Here is a 23323-nt window from a genome sequence, read left to right on the forward strand (position 1 = left end):
GCTTTTGAGTTCATTCTAGACAGCTATGACAGGTTGCACAAGTTGGGGATTATGCAACAACATGGGGTAGAGTTTGTTACTTTTTAGTTGTAGGATGATGTCAAACAGTGGTAGAAAACTCACGTGGAGCGTCGGTCATCAGTCTTGCCTCCGATGACTTGGACACAATTTCATGCCCTGTTTCTAGAGAAGTTAGTGCCCCATACTCTCAAGAATCGTAAGAACGATGAGTTTCTGACCCTTCAATAGGGCAGTATGTTTGTTGCAGCCTATAAGGCTAAGTTTCATACCTTGTATGGCTACTTTTAGGCACTGAGGAGGACAGGATTTAGTTATATGTTAAGGGACTGAACACTGTATTGCAGGTCTTATATGTGCATATGACTTTCATAGGGAAGAGCTTCAATAAGGTGACTGACTATGTGAAGAAACTAGAGAAAGTCGAGCAGGTTGGGAAGGCCAAGATATTGTCTAAGAGGTCCAATAGTACGGGTAAATTCAGTGGTTCTTAATCTAGAGGGCCTCACCAGTAGGTTTATTCGGCTCATATGATTCAGTCGGCCTTTCTAGCTTTTACAAGTGATCATTCAAGGGTCACACAACAGTCTCTGCTCTTAGTAGTCAAGGAGTTTCTTATCCTTCAACCAGTAGACCCTTGAGAGACCGCAAATGCTTCAATTGTGGTATGCTGAGATACTTTAAAAGGGAATGCCATCACATATAGGAAGGTAACCATATACAACAACAGATTAAGGTTGTAGTTCCAGCCGACGGAGGTGGCAATAGCATAGGACGTCCATAGGGTGGGCGATGTGGTAATCAAAGGTCATGGAAATTGAAGATAACGTGAGAAAAGAGCGATGCATCCTGGTAGAAGGGTTGCCTAGAATGATGATAGAGCCCAATGTTACTCCTTCTCGGTAAGTTTGAGGCCGAGCTGTCTGAGGCGGTGATAGCAAGTACTATTCTCATTTGTGACCAAATGACTTTTGTTTTATTTGATTTGAGCTCTACATATTCTTACGTATCTGTTATATTTTCCTTGGGTATTGACTTGAATTGTGATGTTCTTGATGCCACTATTCATGTTTCTATCCCAGTTGGAGAGTTTGTGGTAGTAACCCATGTGTATCGTTCATGCATAATGGCGTTTGTAGGTTTTCAAACTTGGGTAGATTTGGTCATTTTGGATATGCTAGACTTCGATGTGATTTTGGGTATGACTTGGTTGTCTCCTTATTATGTTGTGTTGAATTGAAACTCTATGAAAATAACTCCAGAGATCTCGAGTATGGATAAATTAGAGTGGGAAACTGAGTACAAGTCTAAACTAGCAAAAATCATATCCTTTATTCGGGCTAGAAGGCTAGTGAAAAAGGGTTGTTTAGCTTACTTGGCTCATCTTTGGGATGATAGTCTGGAGTCCCCTTTTCTTGAGTCATCCCCATAGTTTCGAAATTTTAGGAGGTATTTCTAGGGCTGGGCGTTCGGTATTCAGTTTGGTATTTTTAAAGTTCGGGTTCGGTAATCGGTAAATCAAACTCCGGTTCGGTACGGTATTCGGTAATACCATATTTTTTTAATAATTAATGTACAATAAAAATTATTCGTATTTAATATTTACATTAACCTAAAGAATACATATCTTAACTTACATTCTTATTACTACACCATAATTAAGTAATATATGCATTTTAACTTACCGAATACCGAAACCAAAATTTCTCTGAAGCCACATTCTACGGAAGAGAAATGATACATCGTAAACAAAGAAAAAATAATTTATGAATAGATACAGAATAAAAAAATATTACCATGTAATAAAAATGATGAAAAAGAGTGAAAACAATTTTTTTTAATATATCACACATAATTTTTAATTTTTTATACATATGTTTTTCTTTGAATTATCCAAAAACTCTACATCATTATACTAATTATTAATTAGTTCCTGCAAAGATATGAAATAGTTGGAATCTTTCGTTTTCAATGTAACTACCAAACAGTTTATGTAGATAACTGACGTGGTGAATAATGCAAAGTGAAATTAGAATTCTTAACCAATTGCATAAATTTGAAATTAGAATTTATAATTTTTATATATACATGAATTTAAATTTTAGCAGTTATCCATAATGTACATGTTTGAAAGTGTGCATATAGTATATTAGTATGCTGTAAACGTGGGAAAGTTGAAATGAAAATGATAAGGGAAATAAAAAATGGGATAGTTTTCTCTTACTGAACTCTTCTCTTTTTGGAATTTTGTCTTCTTTTTTTTTTTCCAGTTTTTTGTATTAATGATAAAAAAATAAAAAAAATTACTGAATTTTATATTTCAGTACCGAATACCGAACCGAATTACCGAATTACCGAAATAGCTGATTCGGTTTAGTAATTTGGTTTTCGGTATTTTATGCACAGCCCTAGGTATTTCTACAGATCTGCCTAGTATGCCTCCAAATATGGATATTGACTTCTGTATAGATTTGGAGTCAGGCGCTAACCCAATCTCTATTCCTTCTTATCGCATAGCTCCGGGACCCTTGGGTGGTCCGGGTTACTCAAAGCGAGTGTGAAATCATTCCTATTATCGTTGTTGTGATGTTGGACATGCCTCATGTGATTGTTAAGTCAGGATTGATAACTAAGAATCTTGTTTTATTGCTTACTTGTCTAATGCATGTGTTGTCGTGTATTTACTATGTTCTAGTTATGTGTTTTCATTCGTATCTTTGGAGCTGGCCGATGATCCTACCAGTACTCTATGGTTTGTGTACTGATACTACACTGCTCTTTCTTTGTTGGATACAGGGCATATTCAGGCCGCTACTACGCGACCTCAAATATGAAATCCACATTCTCTCAATCCAAGGTTGAACTGCTTCTTTTGGGATGCCATGGATTTGTCTTAATCTCTTAGTCCATTTGTTCAGACTTAGATTCTTGTTCTGGTGTTCTAGACTATGTAGAATTTTGGTATACGACTTTCAGGTTCTAGGGGGAATTATTTCTACAAGGTTTTCTTTTAATTATGAATCTCTATTACAGATTTATAAAAAGGTTTTCTTATCTATTTTAATGAGTTAAGTGTTGGTTGATAATTGGTTCTCCCATCGAGGGTTTAATGTGGGTGCCTCTCATGGCGGATTAGATTATGAAAATTACTCTAGGTCAATCAAAAAAATTGAATCTCATTTCAAATAGGGTTGAGGTGACTGACCCTTAATGATAAAGTATTCTCATTGATACGAGACTATAAGCAACACCCCCGACCCCTCTTAGAACAACTTTAGGGAACTCTCCCCTATCACTGAAAAAAAAATTGATTCAATCTCACTCGAGCCAATCTATGGACTATACTTTGGGTAGAGAGTCACCAAATAAATGACTATAAGACCTAGGAGTTGGAAAATTGAAACGATCGAAAAGTTGTAGAGAATGTGCTATGGTGCAAGCTTCCATGAGCGGACCTACGGGTAGTAAGTCTTACGGTCCGTAGGAGAGTATTGTAGGTAGGGTCCTAAGTTGGTAAAATATGCTAAGTTTGGGTTCAAGTTACGAGTGGATTCTATGGATCGTATAAGATCCTACGATCCGTAGAAATGGATCGTGGAATGGCACTAAGGAAATGACAATTTCCGATAGCTCAAGTTAGGTTCTATGAGAGGTCCTACAGACTGTAGAATGTATTATGGGTCGTAGGATGACTCGTAGGGTGAGAATCAAAGAAAGTGATTTTTGGGGGATTTTGTAGTTGTATAGGACGATTGAGTTGACAATTCATAGAGTTTTCTATGACCCATAGATCAGGATCGTAGAGTCATAGTGTGAATTCCAGTAGCTTCAATTTTGGTGCACGATTCGTACGAACACTTTTGATGACTAGTAGGAGAGCTTACGGATCATAGGTCCAATTCGTAGGGTCATTCCGACATAATTTATCCAAGAATATTTTGGTCATTTTCCATTCTTTTTACTCTTAAATTACGTCATTTTGGACTATTTTTGGACAATCTATATCTACCCAACCCTTCAAACTTTCTACATTTCCTCTAAACCTCTAAAATTTCTCTAAGGCACTATAACATTCTCTCCCAAAGTCATCTTTTCCAACAAGCTAGGGTTTGAAAGAAGTCAAGTCTCCTCTCTAGTTTCAAGGTAGATTTCATTGAGGTATGTGAGAATTTCATCCATGAATCCTTTTCATCCATGGAGTCCCAAAGATTTTCCTCCTTTTTCTATGAATTTCAATCCTATTTTCTATGATTTTGATGATTTTTCATTTGGTTCATTCAAGTATATTTTTATTCAATCTCAATGATCTTATTATGCATAGATTGATCTTAATTTCATGATTTTTATGAATTTCACATGAACTCATCCTCTATTCCTATTTTATGATTATGAGCCATGTTTTGAAGTCATGCATACAATATGATTTTTCTGAACTATAATCTAAGGATGCTTCTAGATGAAGTATCAATATGAAATTTATGATAAGCTTAGCATGATTAGAATGCTTTAGATAATTTATGAATATGCTTGAGATCATGATATATTAAAAGAGATATTCTTATGATTTAAGTATGATATGATGAATTTGGTATTACTAGATTTTTACCATTTTCTAAGATTATGATATGTTCATGTTTATATATGGTATTATGTTGAGAGCTGTTGACACCCAATTTTGACCAACCCATAACTACTTTTCGGATTGCTATCTTAATAAATATGCATTTTTTAAAATTATTTCTTTATTAATTAAATAAGTTTATATTTAGTTTAATAAATAAATCGTATATTTTGACATTCATAATTTATAATATTGTTTCTATTTATTAATATTATTACTATTATCTTTATTATTTTTATAATAAGCTTAATACGTTCAAATATTCTTACGTATCTATTTAGTATATATTATGTATGTGTGTGTATTTTCTTTATATAAAAAATATTTCTTAACTAAGTTTATTTTATAAGTTACTTATTCATATTAATATACACATATTACATATTTATTTTAATACGTTTTATATACATGTGCATATAAAGTTATTACTTAATTAAGTTTATTATATATTTTAATTAACTATGTTAATTATACGTCTATTTAGTACATATTATATACATACGCATGTTATATATACATATATGCATATATTTACATAGTATATACATAAGTAGTGGTCTAATTTTATATCCTCCAACTTTAATCTCAACCGTCTATTACATCTTGATCAATGACCATAATTAATTCTATCATTTTCCTATTTTTTTTTTTATTATTACCCAAAACCCTAAAACTAACTTGACTTTTCTTTTTTTTTCCCCCACACTCTCTCTCTAACTCTCAACCTAACTATCTCCCTCTCTCTACACTCTCTTCATCTTCTCCAAAGAGAAGATAAGACAACAACGCTGTCTCCCTCCCTTTCTTCTTCCCTCCACCGCACCTCCGCCGTCCCCACTCTCTCTCACCCTCACTGATCGCTCTCCTCTCCGGCAAACAACCACCGGACAGCAGCCGCCAATAACTAGCAGCGACCGCACAGCCACGCCGACGGGTTGAACAACAGCAACCATACAACAGCTCCTCCACATCGTAGCCTATTCTCCACGACTCCACTGGCGAGAAGACGCAGCGACGACGGCAGCCAGCAACTTCCGGCGATGGCAGCTTTCTCCATCGGCAACGACGTCGAAAACCACCATGGGAAGATCTTGATTGGTTAGAAGCTTTGAGATTTGATTTGCTGAAGACAGAGCTTAACAAATTCGTCCGGGTTCGTCTCTTCAAGTTTGATTGCTATCTCGTCTTTTAGCTTTGAATATATTTTTAATTCGCCTATGGTTATGATTCAAAGATTCTTATGTGCTTTACTAATTGTTTAGTTTCTCATATGTGAAAAAATCTTAACATTGCATAGTATATGATATGGTTGCGTCCTGTTAGATTCAAATCGTCTGATTGTTAATGTTCACTACGTCATTTGTATGTGATGTTGAGTTTGTGGTTAAACTAATTATTCATCAAATTCATATTCACTGAATCTCAAAGATTTAGATATGTGATAACTTGTCAAATCTATCATGCCTATTTATCGTTGATTTTAATTTAGAGTTGTATGTTTATGTGTTGGTTTATTGTAACACCCCTCAAAATTTTTCCAAAGATTCGGACCCTTCTTGTGTTCGGGAGGGGTCAAACCCGAGTATCTTGAAGTATATTCGTGAGTTAAGATGAGTCTCTGAGGGACTGAGCAGTGTTAAAGGTGATGTGGGGTCACCACGGACCCCTAGGACCGAGCTAAGTCCAAAAGATCCGTCGTGGCTAAGTTTAGGATGAGTTCGTATAATGGTCAACTTTTAACGACCCTATCTTTTAAAGGACGTCAATCTAGGTGGACCACGACCTATCAAATTAAAGGTCATCGAGTCTTCTTTCCAACGCCACCAAGAATGCAAATTTTGGAGTTCAGAGTCAAAAGATATGACGCTCCTAAGACGAACTAGCGCGGTAGGAATTTCATTTTTGGCCTGGGTTGCAACTGCTGGGGAAATGGCCTTGGCACTGTAAGGGCGCGACGCACCACTATCGCGCCAGAAACATGCCTCAGTAGTTTGGTCCTTGGCGCGATGCACCACTAAAAGTTGTGCAGGTTTTTTCAGGCCAATTTTCCAGAATCCAGAAACTTTGGCCTTGGCGCTGTAAGAGCGTGACGCGCCACTATCGCACCAGAAACATGCCTCAGTAGTTTGGTCTCTGGCGCGGCGCGCCACTGTGAGGTGTGCAGGTTTTTAGGCGTAATTGGCCTGGCGCTGCAATGGCGCGATGCGCCACTATCGCGCCGGGTGCATTTTTACCTATTTTTCAGAACTTTGAGAAGGGGTCAATTTGGGAATTTCCCCAAATTATATATGTATCACCCTAGACTATTTTGGGATCATTTCTTCAGCCCCCACTCTCTCTCTAAAAAATCCCTAAGAGCTTCTCTCTCTCTCTCTCTCTCTCTTCTTCTTCTTTTCCATTTCCAACAAAAAGAATCCAAGAGCTTCAAGGTTTGAGTCCTTCATTGAAGACCCAACCACAAGGTTTTCTTCAAGTCTTCACTAAGGTATGTAAGACTATCCAAAACATGGGTTGAGTCCACCCATGTGCCCTATTCTTGCTTTGAGGTTAGATGTCCATGAAAAATGGAGTTTCTTGGTATGGTCTAAGTTTAAATGGGTTTTGTTCCCTATTTATTTAATGCTATATTTTTTGATGTTGTTGAGCTAAGAAATTCCTAAAACCTTCATGTTATTATAAGTTGATGGAGATGACTTGTTATTATATTTTGTTGATCTCTTTACCCAAGTGATTATGTTGCTTAAATCATTTTTCCTTAAATGTGTTATTCTACTTGAATTGTTGAGTTAAAGTTATAGAGTTGTGATGAGTCTTGAGGAGATGTCATAAATGTTTACCTAAATGAGGCTTGATTGAGTTAATTGGAGGATAGAATTGACGAGTGGACAAGGTCCTAAATGAGACTTGCCATTATGACTTAAATTGAGTTAAGAATGAGGATAGAGTTGATGAGTGGGAAATGTTCCACATGAAACTAGCCGTGAGGGCTTGTTTGAGATGATTGGAGGGAGTCTTATGAGCATAGAGTCATGGGAGGAGTATCGAGCACCGAAGCGGGTAAGAGTATAGTCCATACTCGAACCCCAGAAACTACGCCGCCAACATAGGTAGGGATGGAACCATTAAAGTCGGATGCTTTCCCTGGGATAGAACCGTTAAAGTCGGATGTTTCCCATTTTATTGTCCTGAAATGATAGGACTTGACTAATCGATGGTATCCATGATTAGGGAGGCGTTCATGCCCTGGCAAGGTATGGACGGACGTGGCAACAACGTCTAATTGTTGTACTATCACCGGCTCATAGGTGATGGTTGTCGGTTAAGAGAAATTCCTATTTAGGCCTTGATAGTGATCCAAGTCAGTTGAGTTAAGTGGCTTATGAGTTAGTCCTGTCTAAACTATTCCTGTTGGACTTAGGACACTTGAGTGAGTTGTCATGTATGTATGAGTTGAGACCCTGAGTTGATGTTGATGTTTCCTTGATGTTTGTTTCATCCAGCCATTTTACATACTCTTACATTCCATGTACTGACGCCATTTGGCCTGTATCATTTTATGATGCAGCGATAGGTACCAGAGATCATCAACCGGCGCTCCGTTGAAGATCCACTTACACTCCCAGCTAGTTGGTGAGTCCTCCTAGTTTCCGGAGGATGTTGAGTTCCTTGTATAGTTTTGTTGTTGTTGCTTCTTTTATCTTGATTGTTGGTAGCCATGGACTTGTCATTGGCACCTTCTAGACTTTGATAGAGGCTTTATAGACTAGAGTATGGGGAGGTTGGACTGTTATTTTGAGGAGTCCTATTATACTTATTTTGTTGAGTTAAACATGTTTGGCCTTCGGCCCTTATATTATGAATAGTATGTCATGATTGAGCCTTCCTTTGAGCGTTTATGACTGATTGATAAAGTGATTGAATCAGGTGGTTCGCTTGAGGGTCAGAAATGGCTTTCAAGTGCCAGTCATGTCTAGGGTACCCTCTCGGGGTGTGACAAATATGGTATCAGAGCCCGGTTTAAGTGTCCTAGGGAGTGTGTGAAGCCATGTCTAGTAGAGTCTTGCTTATGGGTGTGTTGTGCACCACACTTATAATCAGTAGGCTATAAGTCATTAGGAATTGTTTCACTTCTTTCATACTCTGAACTCATGCGATAGAGTTAAACTCTATAAAACTCCTTTCTAATTCGTGTGTTTGTACGTTACAGATAATGCCTCCTAAACGTACGGCTAGCCAGAGAAACATTGACAACGCTGAGATGCCCCAGTCCGAGGCATGTCCGGCAAGGGCTAGAGGCCGACCTGCGAGATACTCAGAGGCACCCCATGTGCCAGCTACTCCACCTGCACCCATATCAGAGGCAGAATTTCGAGGGGCAATTGCAATGCTCACGCAACTAATGGCTGCCCAAAATGGTAACCAGAGTTCGCCGACTCTCAGCTCTAGTTCCCAGGAGCCATCTGCTGCCACTAGAATTAGAGACTTTCTGAGGATGAATCCACCGGCATTCACGGGTTCTAAGGTGGATGAAGATCCCCAAAACTTTATTGATGAGATGTGGAAAATTCTAAAAGCTATGCATGCTACGGAAATTGAGGGGGTTGAGTTGGTGTCTTATCAACTCAAAGATGTGGCAAACATTTGGTATAACCAATGGGAACAGGGTAGAGGCGAGGATACTGAACTAGCTAGATGGGATGAATTTGAGGGAGCCTTCCTTGACCACTTCTTTCCCCGAGAATTGAGGGAAGCGAAAGTGGAGGAATTTGTGAATATGAAACAAAAAGGCATGACCATTAAGGAGTATAGCCTGAAGTTCATCCAGCTGTCCAGGTATGCTCCAGAAATGATTCCTGATGTGAGGTCAAAGATAAGGAAGTTTGTCTCTGGATTAAGGAGGCATGTGAAGAAGGAGTGCAAAGCAGCATTGTTGATCTCGGACATGGATATTTCGAGACTAATGGTGTATGCTCAACAGGTAGAGGATGAGAAGAGGAAAGACAGAGAAGAGCATCTGAGCAAAAAGGCAAGATCGGCTGGGCATGAGAATGAGCAGAGGCAAAGCAAGGGCAACAGGTCCTTCTTCCAGAAGAGGCCTTCCAACTATGCCTCATCTACCGCTAGTGCACCGGTGCCGCAGAACAAGTATGATCGGCAGGGACAAGGTCGCCTGAATTTTAGACCCCAGGGTTCTCAATCATAGGCCAGTGTAAGTCAAGGTACGAGGGGAAAGCCACCATGCAGTAAGTGTGGTAGGCTCCACTTGGGAGAATACAGAGTGGAAAAGGTTGGTTGTTATAAATGCGGCCAAATGGGCCATTTTCAGAGGGAGTGTCCAACAGGGGGAAATAGAGTCTAGCATTCTGCCACCACACCGCCGGCTAGAGGTAATCAGAGGGGCACTACTTCGGGCACCAGCGGAGGTATAAACAGTTTGTATGCCATGGATAGTCGCCAAGATCAAGAGGACTCTCCAAACGTCGTGACGAGTATGATTCGAGTCTCTTCTCTTGATTGCTATGTTTTGATGGATCCGGGTGCCATTCTATCTTTTGTGACTCCCTATATGGCTAGTAAGTTTAATAAAATTCCCGAATGCCTTCTTGAGACTTTCAGTGTAGCTACTCCGGTCGGTGATTCTGTCCTAGCTGAGAGAGTCTATAGAGATTGCACCGTGTCAATTCATCACAGGGATACCTTGGCTGACCTAGTTGAGTTGGACATGGTCGATTTTGATGTGATTCTTGGCATGGACTGGTTTTATGTCTGTTATGCCTCTATTGATTATAGAACTCAGGTTGTCAAATTCAAATTCCCGAATGAAGCTGTCATAGAGTGGAGAGGTAGTCCTGTTGTGCTTAAGGGTAAGTTTATTTCATAACTTAGGGCCAGGAAGCTAATCTCAAAAGGGTGCATCTATCACCTTGTCCGAGTGAAGGATGACAATATCGAGTCTCCATCCTTCGAGTCAGTTCTGATTATCAATGAGTTTCCGGATGTCTTTCCTGAAGATTTGCCTGGAGTCCCTCTGGATAGAGAGATTGACTTTGGGATTCATGTTCTTCCTAACACCCAACCTATCTCAATTCCTCCATATAGAATGGCCCCAGCTGAGTTGAGAGAGTTGAAGGAGCAGTTGAAAGACTTATTAGATAAGGGATTTATTAGGCCGAGTGTCTCACCATGGGGAGCTCCGGTCCTATTTGTTCGGAAGAAAGATGAGTCTCTTAGAATGTGTATTGACTACAGGCAGCTGAATAAGGTCACCGTAAAGAACAAATACCCTCTCCCCAGGATAGATGATTTATTTGATCAACTTCAGGGTGCCACGTGTTTCTCAAAGATAGACTTGAGATCCGGTTACCACCAGTTGAAGGTGAGAGAATGTGATATTCCGAAGACTGCTTTCCGGACTCGTTATGACCACTTTGAATTTTTGGTCATGTCCTTTGGGTTGACTAATGCCCCCGCCGCTTTTATAGATCTCATAACCGTATAATTATATAATTTGGAGGAGAGATATGAGATTGACATTATTGTGCAGTAGATAGTTGATAAATTAAGAATTTGGTGCTATTAGAATGTGAAAAAGAGAAGATTATAAATTATCGATTGGTCTATTATGCGAAAAAGCTTTTTCCTAGTAGACGGTCCATTTGCGTTTTTGATTAAAACAACTACGTAAACTGTGAGTGCATCAGAAAAGTGTTACTAATACGAACAAATTCACTACCTATTGCTTAGAAAAGGCCATGAGATCATCCGAGTTGAACTTTTTATTACCTGCATTGTACTGCTTCAGTTCTACAGGGTGTTTCAGGTTGTTGTGTGATATTGTTGTTGGATGTTGCAGCTCTGAATTGTACAAGGAGCTGCAGTTCTGTATTAATTACTGCAGCATCCTCTAGGTTTGTGCTGCAGCTCTGCAGTGTTTCTGTAGTTGGTGATCTTATCCACAACATTTTCTCCTAGGTGGTTTAGTCACAACCTGCAGCTTCTACAGATTTGCAATGTACCTGCACAGTAGTAGATAATAGAGAACAATGGATCCTAGGTAGCTAAGCATATATGAGAGGACTCCTCTCGATACAAAGTATCTAGGAAAACCATAAAATAAGGGAGACTCTCCCCTTTGCAATATAATCCTAAATAAGGATTCTTCAAAGAGGCTATAACTTCAAGGAAATACATAGCCCCAAAAAAGAAAGAAAGAAGAGAGAACACAAAAAAAGAAAGAAACAAAAGAAAATTAGAAGAAGAGCTCATGGTGCTTCCTTCTGAGACAGTCTGCAGCTCATTTAAGGTGGTTCCATGATCCTCTTTAGCTTTTGCCTTATGAAACTTGACATTCCAGTTTGTCTAGTATGTAGTACCCCCTTGTCTCCTTAGGAAGTTGCTGAAAATTGTAGGCTTGATACAACCTGTCAACCATATGGTTGTGCTTGGAAAGAGTGTCTGCAGCACAACACAATAAGTGTCATTGTATATGAGGCTCAATAGCACAACTGAATATTTACTTGTACTTTGCAAGATAATCACTGTAAACACGGTAAGTTGTGCTAGTCACAATCATATGTGATCTACGCTCCCTTTTTATTATTAGCATTTGATTGTGAGAATTTCTAATTTCTAGTCACAACCTCATTATTGATATTTTCCTGTAAATTTATTTTTCAGTACTTCTCTGTCCAATATTTATCATTATGAATAATTGAATTAATTAACTTATTGATTTTTTTATTGAAATAGGAATGGATAAAAGTTGGTTGAATATTAGGAATAGAGTTGACCAAAAATATAGAAACGGAGTAAAAAGTTTTCTTAATTGGGCATTCAGTCAACCCAAGGTGAACACTATGATTCGATGTCCTTGTAAAGGATGTATGAACACTGTGTTCAAGCTAAGAATTGATATAAGAGTAGACTTATTGAAGAAGGGATTCTGAGATTCTTATAAGGTGTGGGACTTGCATGGAGAAGTGTTGGTTAGAGTTGAAAATTCTAATATCGCACTTAATGATGAAGTAGAAGTTGATAGCGCTGAAGAGGATGACATTACTCAAATGATCCACGATGCTTGTGGATATATGAATCTAGATAATAATGCTACTTATTCGGAGGGAAATGAAGAGCCAAATATGCATGCTACAAAGTTCTACAAATTATTAGAAGATGGTAAGACAGAACTTTATCCTGGTTGCACAAAAGTCTCAAAGTTGTCTTTTGTTGTTAAATTACTTCACTTCAAGTCACTTAACCATTGGAGCAATAAATCAATGGATGAGTTATTAAGGTTCTTTAAAGAAGTTCTTCCTGAGGGATCATTTGTACCTAGGTCTTTCTATGAAGCAAAGAAAGTTCTTTGTGACCTAGGCTTGGGATATACCAAAATAGATGCATACCAGAATGATTGTATTTTATATTGGAGCGATTATGTCAATGCTCAATCATGTCCTAAGTGTAGCAAGTCTAGATGGAAGTCAGTAAAACTCAAAGGCAAGAAAGTAGCTCATAAAGTGTTGCGATATTTTCCAATCAAACCAAGGCCTCAAAGATTATACATGGCAAAAGAGACATCAAAGAAGATGAGGTGGCACAAGGAGAAGAATATTGATGACGATGTCATGCGTCATCCATCTGACTCAATAGAATGGAAATCTTTCAATGAGCATCATCCTACTTTTTTAGTTGAGTTAAGAAATGTGCGATTAGGTTTAGCAAGTGATGGGTTTCAACCTTTTGGAAATATGAGTTCCAATCATAGTATATGGCCTATCATTCTAGTTACATATAATTTGCCACCATGGGATTGCATGAAAGATCCATATTTCATGATGACACTTCTTATTCCAGGACCTAAGTCTCCAGGGAATGATATTGATGTATATTTACAACCAATGATTGATGAGTTGAAAGAATTATGGGATGGGGTGGAGACTTATGATGCACACTCAAAATCTAATTTTCTTATGCGTGTGGCTCTGCTCTGGATGATTAATGACTTTCCAGCATATGAAAACCTTTCAGGTTGGTCAACCAAAGGCAAGCTTGCATGTCCCTATTTCCATAAAGACACACAATCAATTTCCTTACGCAACAAATTGTGTTATATGGGGCATCGTTGCTTCCTTCCCATGAACCATCCATGGCGTAAAAATAGGATGTTATTTGATGGGAAAGTGGAAATGGGGATCGCACCTAGACCTTTAACAGGTGATGAAGCTCTTATGCAATTACATGAGTTGGGCAATGTGAGTTTTGGTAAAGTGCAAAAGTGAAAGCGTAATGTTTCTAACAATGCTTATAATTGGAAGAAGAAAAGTATATTTTTTCAATTACCTTATTGGAAGAGTCTTAAGTTAAGACATAACCTTGATGTGATGCACATAGAAAGAAATATATCCGACAATATTTTATCAACTGTGATGAGTATGGTTGGTAAGACAAAGGACACATTGAAAAGTAGATATGATTTGGTGGACCTTGGTATTAGGCAAGGGTTGCATCCAATTGAGGACGGGGATAATATTGTGTTGTCGGCAGCTTGCTATGCATTGTCCCCTCAAGAGAAGTTGAAGTTATGCAATTTCTTAGCTAATTTCAAGGTTCCAGATGCCTTTTCATCAAATATTTCAAGGTGTGTTAATGTACTTGAAAAAAAATACATGGATTGAAGTGTCATGATCATCATGTATTATTGCAAGATATTTTACCCATAGCTATACATGGTTTGTTATCTAAGGAAGTGTGTGAACCAATTATAGCCTTAGGTAAATTTTTCAAGAATCTATATGCTAAGTGCCTGAAAATTGAAGATCTTGATATCCTAGAAGCTGAAATTCCTATCATATTATGCAAACTTCAAATGATTTTTCCTCCAACATTTTTTGATATCATGATTCATTTGCCAATACACTTGGCAAGAGAGGCAAAACTTGGTGGACCAGTTCAATATCGGGATATGTACCCTATTGAGAGGTAACATCTTATTCTATATATTGAAAACCAATATTTTTAAACTATTCTATAACTCTATTGATGAGAAATCTATATGTAGGTATTTGCGAACACTTAAGGGAGATGTTCGCAACCCAGGTCGTCCAGAAGGTTCAATTGCTGAAGGTCATATGGCAAGGGAAAACCTTATGTTTTACTCACGATATTTAAACAATATCTCAACCAAGTTCAATCAACCAACAAGAAATGATGATGGATTTGAATTACATGGTGGGATGTCTATATTTAAATTAAGTGGGTAAACAAAAGGGGCTTCAGTGCGAAAGAAACTACCTCATTATGAGTTCAACCAAGCATGTATGCATGTTCTTCAAAATTGCGAAGAGGTTTCAAAATTCATGGAGTAAGTATCTCATTAATTCAAATATAATTTCACATTAAGATAATTTAAGTAATCTTAACCAACATAAAATGTAGGGAATACTTGAGAGAGATTGAAATAAAAGGTTCAATGAGATCTCATGGGATGCATAATAATGAGTTTATTGATTGGTTTCGTGCATGTGTAAGTGTTCACTAAAATAATACTTTACTATTAGTGTTGGCATGTCGATATGAACAAATCTTATTTGTTTTTATAGATATTTGTACTATCTGCACAAGGACGCGCAACAGATGAGCTCATAAGCTTAGCTGTCGGTCCAGAACCATTGGTGCATCGATATTCAATATTTATGGTGAATGAATTTAGGTTTCAAACAAAAGAACTTGTGATAAAAACACAGAACAGTGGAGTACTTGTTAGGGGAGATGATGCAGACTCTAATAAGGAGTATTATGGTGTATTGGAGGACATTTATGAGTTGCGTTATGTGGGAAACAGAAAAGTTTATCTATTCAAGTGTCATTGGTGGGATGTGGCTCGCCTAGGAAGAAGATATAAGATTGACAGTTATGAGTTTACAAGTGTGAATACTCATTGTGCTTTGAATACAAATGAGCCATTTGTGCTGGCATCTCAATCTGAGCAAGTTTTTTACTTGAATGACACGATTGATAAAGATTGGCTCGTTGTTGTAAAGACAAATCCCCGTGACCTTTTCAGTATGCCTGAAGTTGAAGAAGAATTAATAAATGAAGACGTTTATCAACAAGAAGAAGTGGAATGTAATATCTTGAGTATCAATGACCAAGAAATTGATATTGCGGTGTCTTTATATAGGGATGATATTGAACCACAAACTGTTTTGCGTACCAATGATAAAGAAAATTAGGATGATGATTTTATTAATGACAATAATATAGATGTATCTGAGAATGAAGAAAGCGAAGAAGAGTTAATTGATGATAATGATGGAGATGATAGTGATACATCCTTTTGAAGATTACTTAACAGAGACGACTATATATCTGTCTACATCTTGTTTTGATAAGTTTTCTGTATTTTATTTTGATTAGGTTGACATAAAATTAATTCATAACGCCTGTATCTGCAACTTTATAAATATAATCAACATTTTAAGTTTAATCAATGTGTTACATTTCCATCAATGAGGCTATAGTTGTTAGCAAAATATCGCACATTTTTTTAATTTATTGATCTAATACGTTGTTTTATGAATTGATGTTTTCTTTAGCTGGTAGACATATGTTTTATCATTTTTAATTTCTGAATCTTATACTTCTCCTTTTTAATCATGTTGCAAGAAATGAAAGGAACTGGATGAGGTAAAAGTGGAAGAGGTGGTATAAGAACTGGACGTGGAAATTTTCAAGGATGAGAAAGTCTTGCTGGAACTGCATCTCAGCCACAAATACCACCAAGGCAAGGACCTCTACAGATAGAACAATCATCTAACCCAAGGCAAGGACCTCAGCAGATAAGCCAAATATCAAATGACCCTATCTAAAGAACATCTCCAGAGACACAATCATCTAGAACTCTAGAAGAAAGTGTACGCCCCTCCCGGGAGGTTGAAATTGGTGCAGGTTAGTCCACGTCCCTAACTAGTGGTGCAGGATTGTCTATGCTTGGTCTTGGTTCTGGAAATTTAAATTTACAGGGATCTAATAGACTAATGGGTGACGTTCTGCAGCAAAGTAAATTAACTTGAAATGCTGACAATTTCTCTTCTTCTACTTCTGCTAGTTCCCTTCATCTGCTAGTTTTCATACTTGACAGAGGCTTAACTAGTTTCGTTCTTTCTTGGGTGCAGATATAGACACTTATTTAATAATCTTCTTTTGATCTGTTTCTTAAAATATATAAGCTCAAACTTTTATGTAGCTTTAAGTTGAAAAAAGAAGAGGATAGTTGGTTAACAAAAGATGTTTTGGTGATAAGATGCCATTAATCTGCAAGCTTTTAGTGGAGATGCTAAGATGCCATGATTGCATATAGTTCTCAAGAACACCATATTATTGCTTTACAGTTTCTCGCATCAATAAAAAGAGAGGAAGAAGAAAATATAAATCTAAGACGGTTGATATTAAAACCAAGTACGGAGGAAAAATTAATATAATTATTCCAGATGACATTGATAGAGCTGTGGGTTCTGGTGCTAGAGATATTGTTAATTACTGTGGCTTGACATGAGGAGCAGCATCTCATTTCAAGATGGAAATTGGCAGAAGATTATTTTAAAACATGGAGAAGTAATGTGGTATAAGGTTAAGATAATAAATTACTTTCCATTTTGTATTGTCTTTAAATTACTTAATTTATCAAATTTAATATTATAATGTATTCAGGACAAATTTGAATTTTGTGGTGGACTGCGAGAACATAAGTTACAAGGCTTTGTGATAAGCACTATGCAAAGACTTTTTAGGGCATGGAAAGCTCGATTGCATAATTCTTACTCTGCCTATGATACTGATGAATAAAGATTGTCTCATCGACCTGAGGATGTTGAGTTGGAGGACTGGAAATACCTAGTTAAGTATTTTGGCAGTGAGAAATTCAAGGTAACTTTATTATAACCAAAACATTGTTGCCCACTCTATAATCTTAGACATATGCTTACATGGACAACATGAAATCTTTCAGTAGCTATTTAGACTAGCATAAATATTTTTTGATCTCTTGACTTAGTACGGGTTGTTAGTGAGAGAAACAAAAAAAATAGAGAAAAACAGATAACTAAGCATTTTTGTGGGACACGATCATTTGCAGAAGTAGAGGAAGCTACGGTGAAAACACATTTGTTCTTCTATAATTACATATACTTCTTGTTATTTATATGATTATTTGGTTATATATTTTTTTTGTTATTGAACTATATTGTAGAGAAATCCTGAATCAGGAGAAAAAGACACACTAGATAAAGTCTGGGAGATTCAGCATACACGTAAAAAAGACAACGGAGAACGTGTATGGTTGGATCCGCAATCCCAACAGATTCATGTAATTCCCTAAAGACATTACCTTATTATCTTTTTGATCTACTACAAGTTACTTTATTCTTTTTTTTGGAGACAACTTCTTCTCAAGATAGTCATTTTCACCTTGTCTACTTCAATATGTAATCTTTCTTCTTTGGATTTGTGGCTGTGTTTGGGCAAAACATCAGCTATAAAGTTTCTTTGTCTATGTAAAGGAACACCCTTGAAGACATGGAAATGAGAACACCATTGAGGACTTAACTGCAGCTGCAGTTTCTGCCCCATATTTCTGCAGGTTCTGAAGGTGAAGATGAGGATGACTATTGTAAGGTATTGCAGGTTGTTGGATGCTAGAGATTCCAAGTATGGTTGTATTGTAGATGTGTACATGGTTGTGTAGTTGAGGTATTTGTTGTTGAATGTTGCAGCTCTGCAGTAAACTTATATATTGATGTAGTAATCCACTCCATTGCACCATGCTAAATCAACCTGTAGGTTCTAGATATATGCTGCAATTCGACAATAAAGTCATCAAGTGCTGCAACACTTTATTTACCTGCACAATGGAAGCAAACAAGAGAGGAATTCCAAGTGCTGTATCAAGTGTTGCAGGTCTGCAATGTACCTACACAGCAGAAACAGAGAAGAAATACCTACTCTAGTCCTTATCTCTAATGATAAGTTGTTTAGTCTAGGAAAGCTATAAATGAGGGACTCCCCCCTTTACAAAGGTCCTAACTATTAAATCTTCAAAGTCGATATAGCTATGATTTAGAGACATCCAAATTGAAGAAGAAGAAGTTAGAACACTAAAGCTGTAAGAAGAGTTCAAGGAGGTTGTTTGATCCTTTTTAGTTTTCTTCTTCTAAAACTTGCCATCCCTAGTTTGTCCAACTTGATGTAGCCCGTAGTTTCTTGTGGTAGTTGCTGAAAATTATAGAAATATTGTGTATGTTCAAGCATATGACTGCATTTGGACAATGCATCTGCAGGGAAATTTGCTTCTCGGAATATATGTTTGCATTGGAAGAAGTCCAAAAGCTGGACCAAAGAAAGTCCAAAGTTACTTTCAATATGTACGTTATGTTTTGGTGAAATAATTAAATGTTATTGCAGGGTCAGCTTCAACAACTTGTTGTTGAACAACAATCTGAAGAGATCGAGCATCCCATGACTAGGGATGAGATTTTATCATCGATTCTCGGTGAGATATCAGGCTATGTTCGGGGAAAAGGATATGAAAAGAAGCCTCCTAAAAAGACTCAACTACATCAGTCAGACATAGAGGCAAGTGTATCTTTGGCAATGGAAAGTATTCGTCAAAAGATGCAAGCTGATATGGATCGAAAGTTACAAGAAGAACGTGAACAAATGACTGCTGATTTAAAAAAGAATATGAAAGAAGATTTGCAGAAAAAATTGGAAGAGGAGCGTGAACACATGAAAGGCGAGGTAGACAAGATGTTGCAAGAACAAATGGCTGCTATTATGACTAGAATGCAACATGTACTTTCTCTCGCTCTTTTGGAATATAATAAATTGTTATCTTGGTGTAGAAAATAGTTATATTAAAAGTTGGACTAGTTATTAGGGAAATCCAACAACTGAAATGTTTTCTGAAAAGCTTTCCATGGATTTAGAGATGTCGAATCCAACAAAGCTATGGCCTATGGCCAACAAGAAGTACTTTAGTTATCAACAGTAAGTGGAAGATTGTTGGAAGTTTTTTGTGTTATCTATTTACTGGAAACTAGTGAAGGCTTCTGATAAGCTATCAACAACCTCATCATTATCTATAGGACACTTTTGGGAAAGCTTCTCTTGGTTTCAGCCGGCGAAACTCATTTAATAAGTCACTAAGGCATGATTTTTTGTTAAGGCTTCTAGATAAAGTCCTCAAGTCTTGTGTTATTGTAGGATTTGGTTTTGTAAACTTTTTAGTTTCCGTGTTTCCATTTTTGGAGTCAAAATCTTGCTTCTTTTAGTTGTTATTTACAAAATATTATTTCTTTAGCTGCTACTTTATGTTGTGAAGTATAAGGAAAAGTTAAGATTTTAGGTTGGGATATGAAGAGTAACATCCCAAGAAACATGTTCTTGGCAAGGAAAAAAGTGATAATTTTCCTTTTCTATAGACTAAGTACTGTTTGATGTTAAATTAGGACTCAATAGAAGCTATATGAAAAGCTCCTATCTTTAACACCCTCAGTCCTCTTTTGACTACTTTTTTACTGATTATAGGAGAAAAGGAATACTATGAAAGACAGTTTGAGACATTGAAGTCATTCGAGGAAGTTGATATTGTTTTTCTATTTTCAGGGACAAGGTTCTTATGCAATGGGGCCCAATCAAGAAGTAGTTTGAAGTTGTGCAATGGGAGTTTTTGCTTTTCGTACTTGTATATGCAAACACGAAATGCTTTTGTTCTAATTTTGTGAGATAAAATGATAACTGAAGTACTAGCTAATATGTACGTACTCGTAAATGCTTTTGTTCTAATTTTGTGAAATACTATATATTAGATGTTTTTAATATCTATATATATACTAATTTTAGAGAATTTGTTTTTAAAATACTAAATATTGGTCTATAGTAACGAGATGAATATTACCTTTTGCAATGACAAAAAAGTTGCCACTGATATTTAGTGGATTTTTGCGGCTGTTAATTAATGACGTGTAGCAGCGACATAAAAGTTGATGTTAATAGTTTATACTTTTTTGCAGTGATAGGAGACACTACTAATTAATATCAATATTTATCAGCGACATAAAAGTTGCCATAGTTAGCTTATAAGTTTTTGTGGCAACTATGTCGCCACTATAGGCCATATTTTAGGAGCGACATAACAGTAGCCACAGTTAGCGTATAAGCTTTTGTGGCAACTATGTCGCCACTATAGGTCATATTTTAGGAGCGACATAACAGTTGCCACAGTTATCGTATAAGCTTTTGTGGCAACTATGTCGCCAGTATAGGTCATATTTTAGGAGCGACTTTCCAAATATTTGTGTTGTAAATTATTATTTTTTGTGGCATATTTATTTATATATTGTGACGAATTATGTCGCCACAGATGGAGTTTTATTGTGGTGACATTATTTAATCGTCACAAATAACCTTTAGTTATGGAACTACTACGAACGGAGCAATTGTCGCTGCTATATACCTTTAGCGGCGACTTTGGATCATTTTGTAGCGACGTTTGGTGCCACAATAAGTCTTATTTCTTGTAGTGAATAGAAAATTTTAGAAAATATGATAAAATAAATTCTCTATTTAGATTATTTTTTGTTTATTTAATGCATAATTTTTTTGGTCATAATTATTCCTGAATTTGACTATATGATAGTCTTCACTCTCTAGACTCTAAGATGACAAAAGCATGAGTTTACTCTTTTTTAGACTTCTGAAACTGAAAAAATATTGAATAATCAATTTTCAAGTGGGTACTAGTGTCCATGTATCAAAGTTAGCAAACCAGAAACAATAAAGATAAAAATAAAAAATAGTATCCGAATCCACATAATTCACTGTGTGTTATTAAGGAATTTGCCAAACGCAAAAGAAATGAAAAACCAAATATGAAAAACTTTTGACATACCATGCATCCGAATCCACATAATTCACTGTGTGTCATTAAGGAATTTAATGCCCTCACTATATCCGAGGTTATGGATAAACTATTAAAGAAGTAGAGGTACCTCAAACTTCAATAATTTTAGCGAACTCAAAAGTCAGCAACAAAATCACATAAAGACTCAACTTTGTTTGTAAGAAAATATATGCAGAAGAGGAAGAAATTCGATGTTTAAAATGAGAGGAAAATCCTCTATTTATAGACAACAAAGGGTAGTGTGAACATGTGCTTATTGTGGTTTATCAAAAAAGTCACAACCATTCGCAAAAGTCACAATCTTTCAGAAAAGTCACAACTTTTTGGAAAAATCACAAACTTTTGAAAAGTCACAACATTTCAAAATGGTCACAATCTTTTAGAAAAAGCACAACCTTTTATAAATGTCACAATCTTTTATTTCCATTCACACCTTTAAAACCCAACATATACTTTTTAGTTAGTTATCATATAATCATCTACAAGGATTTAATTATTTCAACAACATATTTCTTCTCAATATATCATGCATAATTTTTTCAACTATATATATATTTTTTATATATATCTTTAAATGTTATGCATCCTCTTTTTCTGGCCAAGTTTGCTAAATGGTTTGACTAAAACTCCATTATTTTTTATCAAATAAAAATTTATGCAATGAAAATTTATTCTAACCATAAGTATATTTATTTTTAAGGGCAAAATCTATAAAATAAAATAAAAGAAGACTTGGCTAGATATCTATTATCTTTAGCCAAATGAAAAGTTCAAGTCAAAACAATGGAATTCAGCGGTAAGTTTTATTTAGATACAATAACTATTTATTTCAGTTGCATATCTTGTTTGGGTGAAATTTTTAGATTTTATTATATTTATTCAAATAATTATTTATGCCAAATAATAAATTTTAATCATGTATTTTTTATTGCATTTTTGGATGCACAATTTATTTTAATTTGCATTTTTCTTAGGTTAAAAAACGGTTGGCTATTGATCTCATGGAACTTAAAAGGAGTAGTAAAACATTTTGAAGATACTTCTTTTTGGCACTCTTTTAACTATGTTGAGGTTGTATTGCTTTTAGTTCAAGCATCATATGATTTCTTTGTTTTAGCTGCAGCTTGAACAATTTTACTTCTTGTTATCACCTCCCCCTTCTTTGACCCAAATTTCTTAGGTGAGCAATATTTGCTAGAAATACATTTTATTGTTGTTAGTGAAATTTTAATGTTTACTACTTTCATCTCTTTCTACTTTTTAAAAAAAGCTAATCTATCTATACAACAACAACAACCCAGTGAAATCCCACACGTGGGGTCTAGGGAGAGTAAAGTGTACGCAGACCTGTCTCCTACCAAGGTAGGACTGCTGTTTTCGAAAGACCCTCGGCTCAGTAAAATCATAAACGAAGTCAGATAAGGATAATAAGTTTAAAGCTAAGCAAATACCAAAAGCAAGCCAAATAAAATAGAGCAATCAAAGTACAGAAAGTAATAGATTATAACAGAAATCAGACCACAAGGAATTATAGTGCGCTAATACGCCTACTAAAAAGGAAGAATAACGAGACTATGAACTAGCCTTCTACCCTAATGTGGGTCCTCCACACCCTCCTATCTAAGGTCATGTCCTCAGTAAGTTGTAACTGCGCCATGTCCTGTCTAATCACCTCTGCCCAATATTTCTTCGGCCTACCCCTACCTTTTCTAAAACCATCCATGGCC

At 36.4% G+C, this 23323-nt stretch overlaps 1 protein-coding gene and 1 pseudogene across 1 annotated transcript; both read left to right on the plus strand.

Annotated features, from left to right (window-relative positions):
- The first annotated feature begins 12125 nt into the window (after nt 1-12125).
- On the plus strand, nt 12126-13917 carry LOC129870961 (uncharacterized). The gene is made up of 2 exons (XM_055945832.1): nt 12126-12188; nt 12598-13917. Exons 1-2 carry the CDS (start codon nt 12126-12128, stop codon nt 13915-13917), a joined length of 1383 nt encoding a protein of 460 aa, XP_055801807.1.
- A 147-nt stretch (nt 13918-14064) lies between these two features.
- Nucleotides 14065-19685, plus strand: LOC129870970 (uncharacterized; annotated as a pseudogene).
- The last annotated feature ends 3638 nt before the right edge of the window (nt 19686-23323 follow it).

The sequence above is a fragment of the Solanum dulcamara genome, chromosome 2, assembly GCF_947179165.1.
Source record: "Solanum dulcamara chromosome 2, daSolDulc1.2, whole genome shotgun sequence".
NCBI lineage: Eukaryota > Viridiplantae > Streptophyta > Magnoliopsida > Solanales > Solanaceae > Solanum > Solanum dulcamara.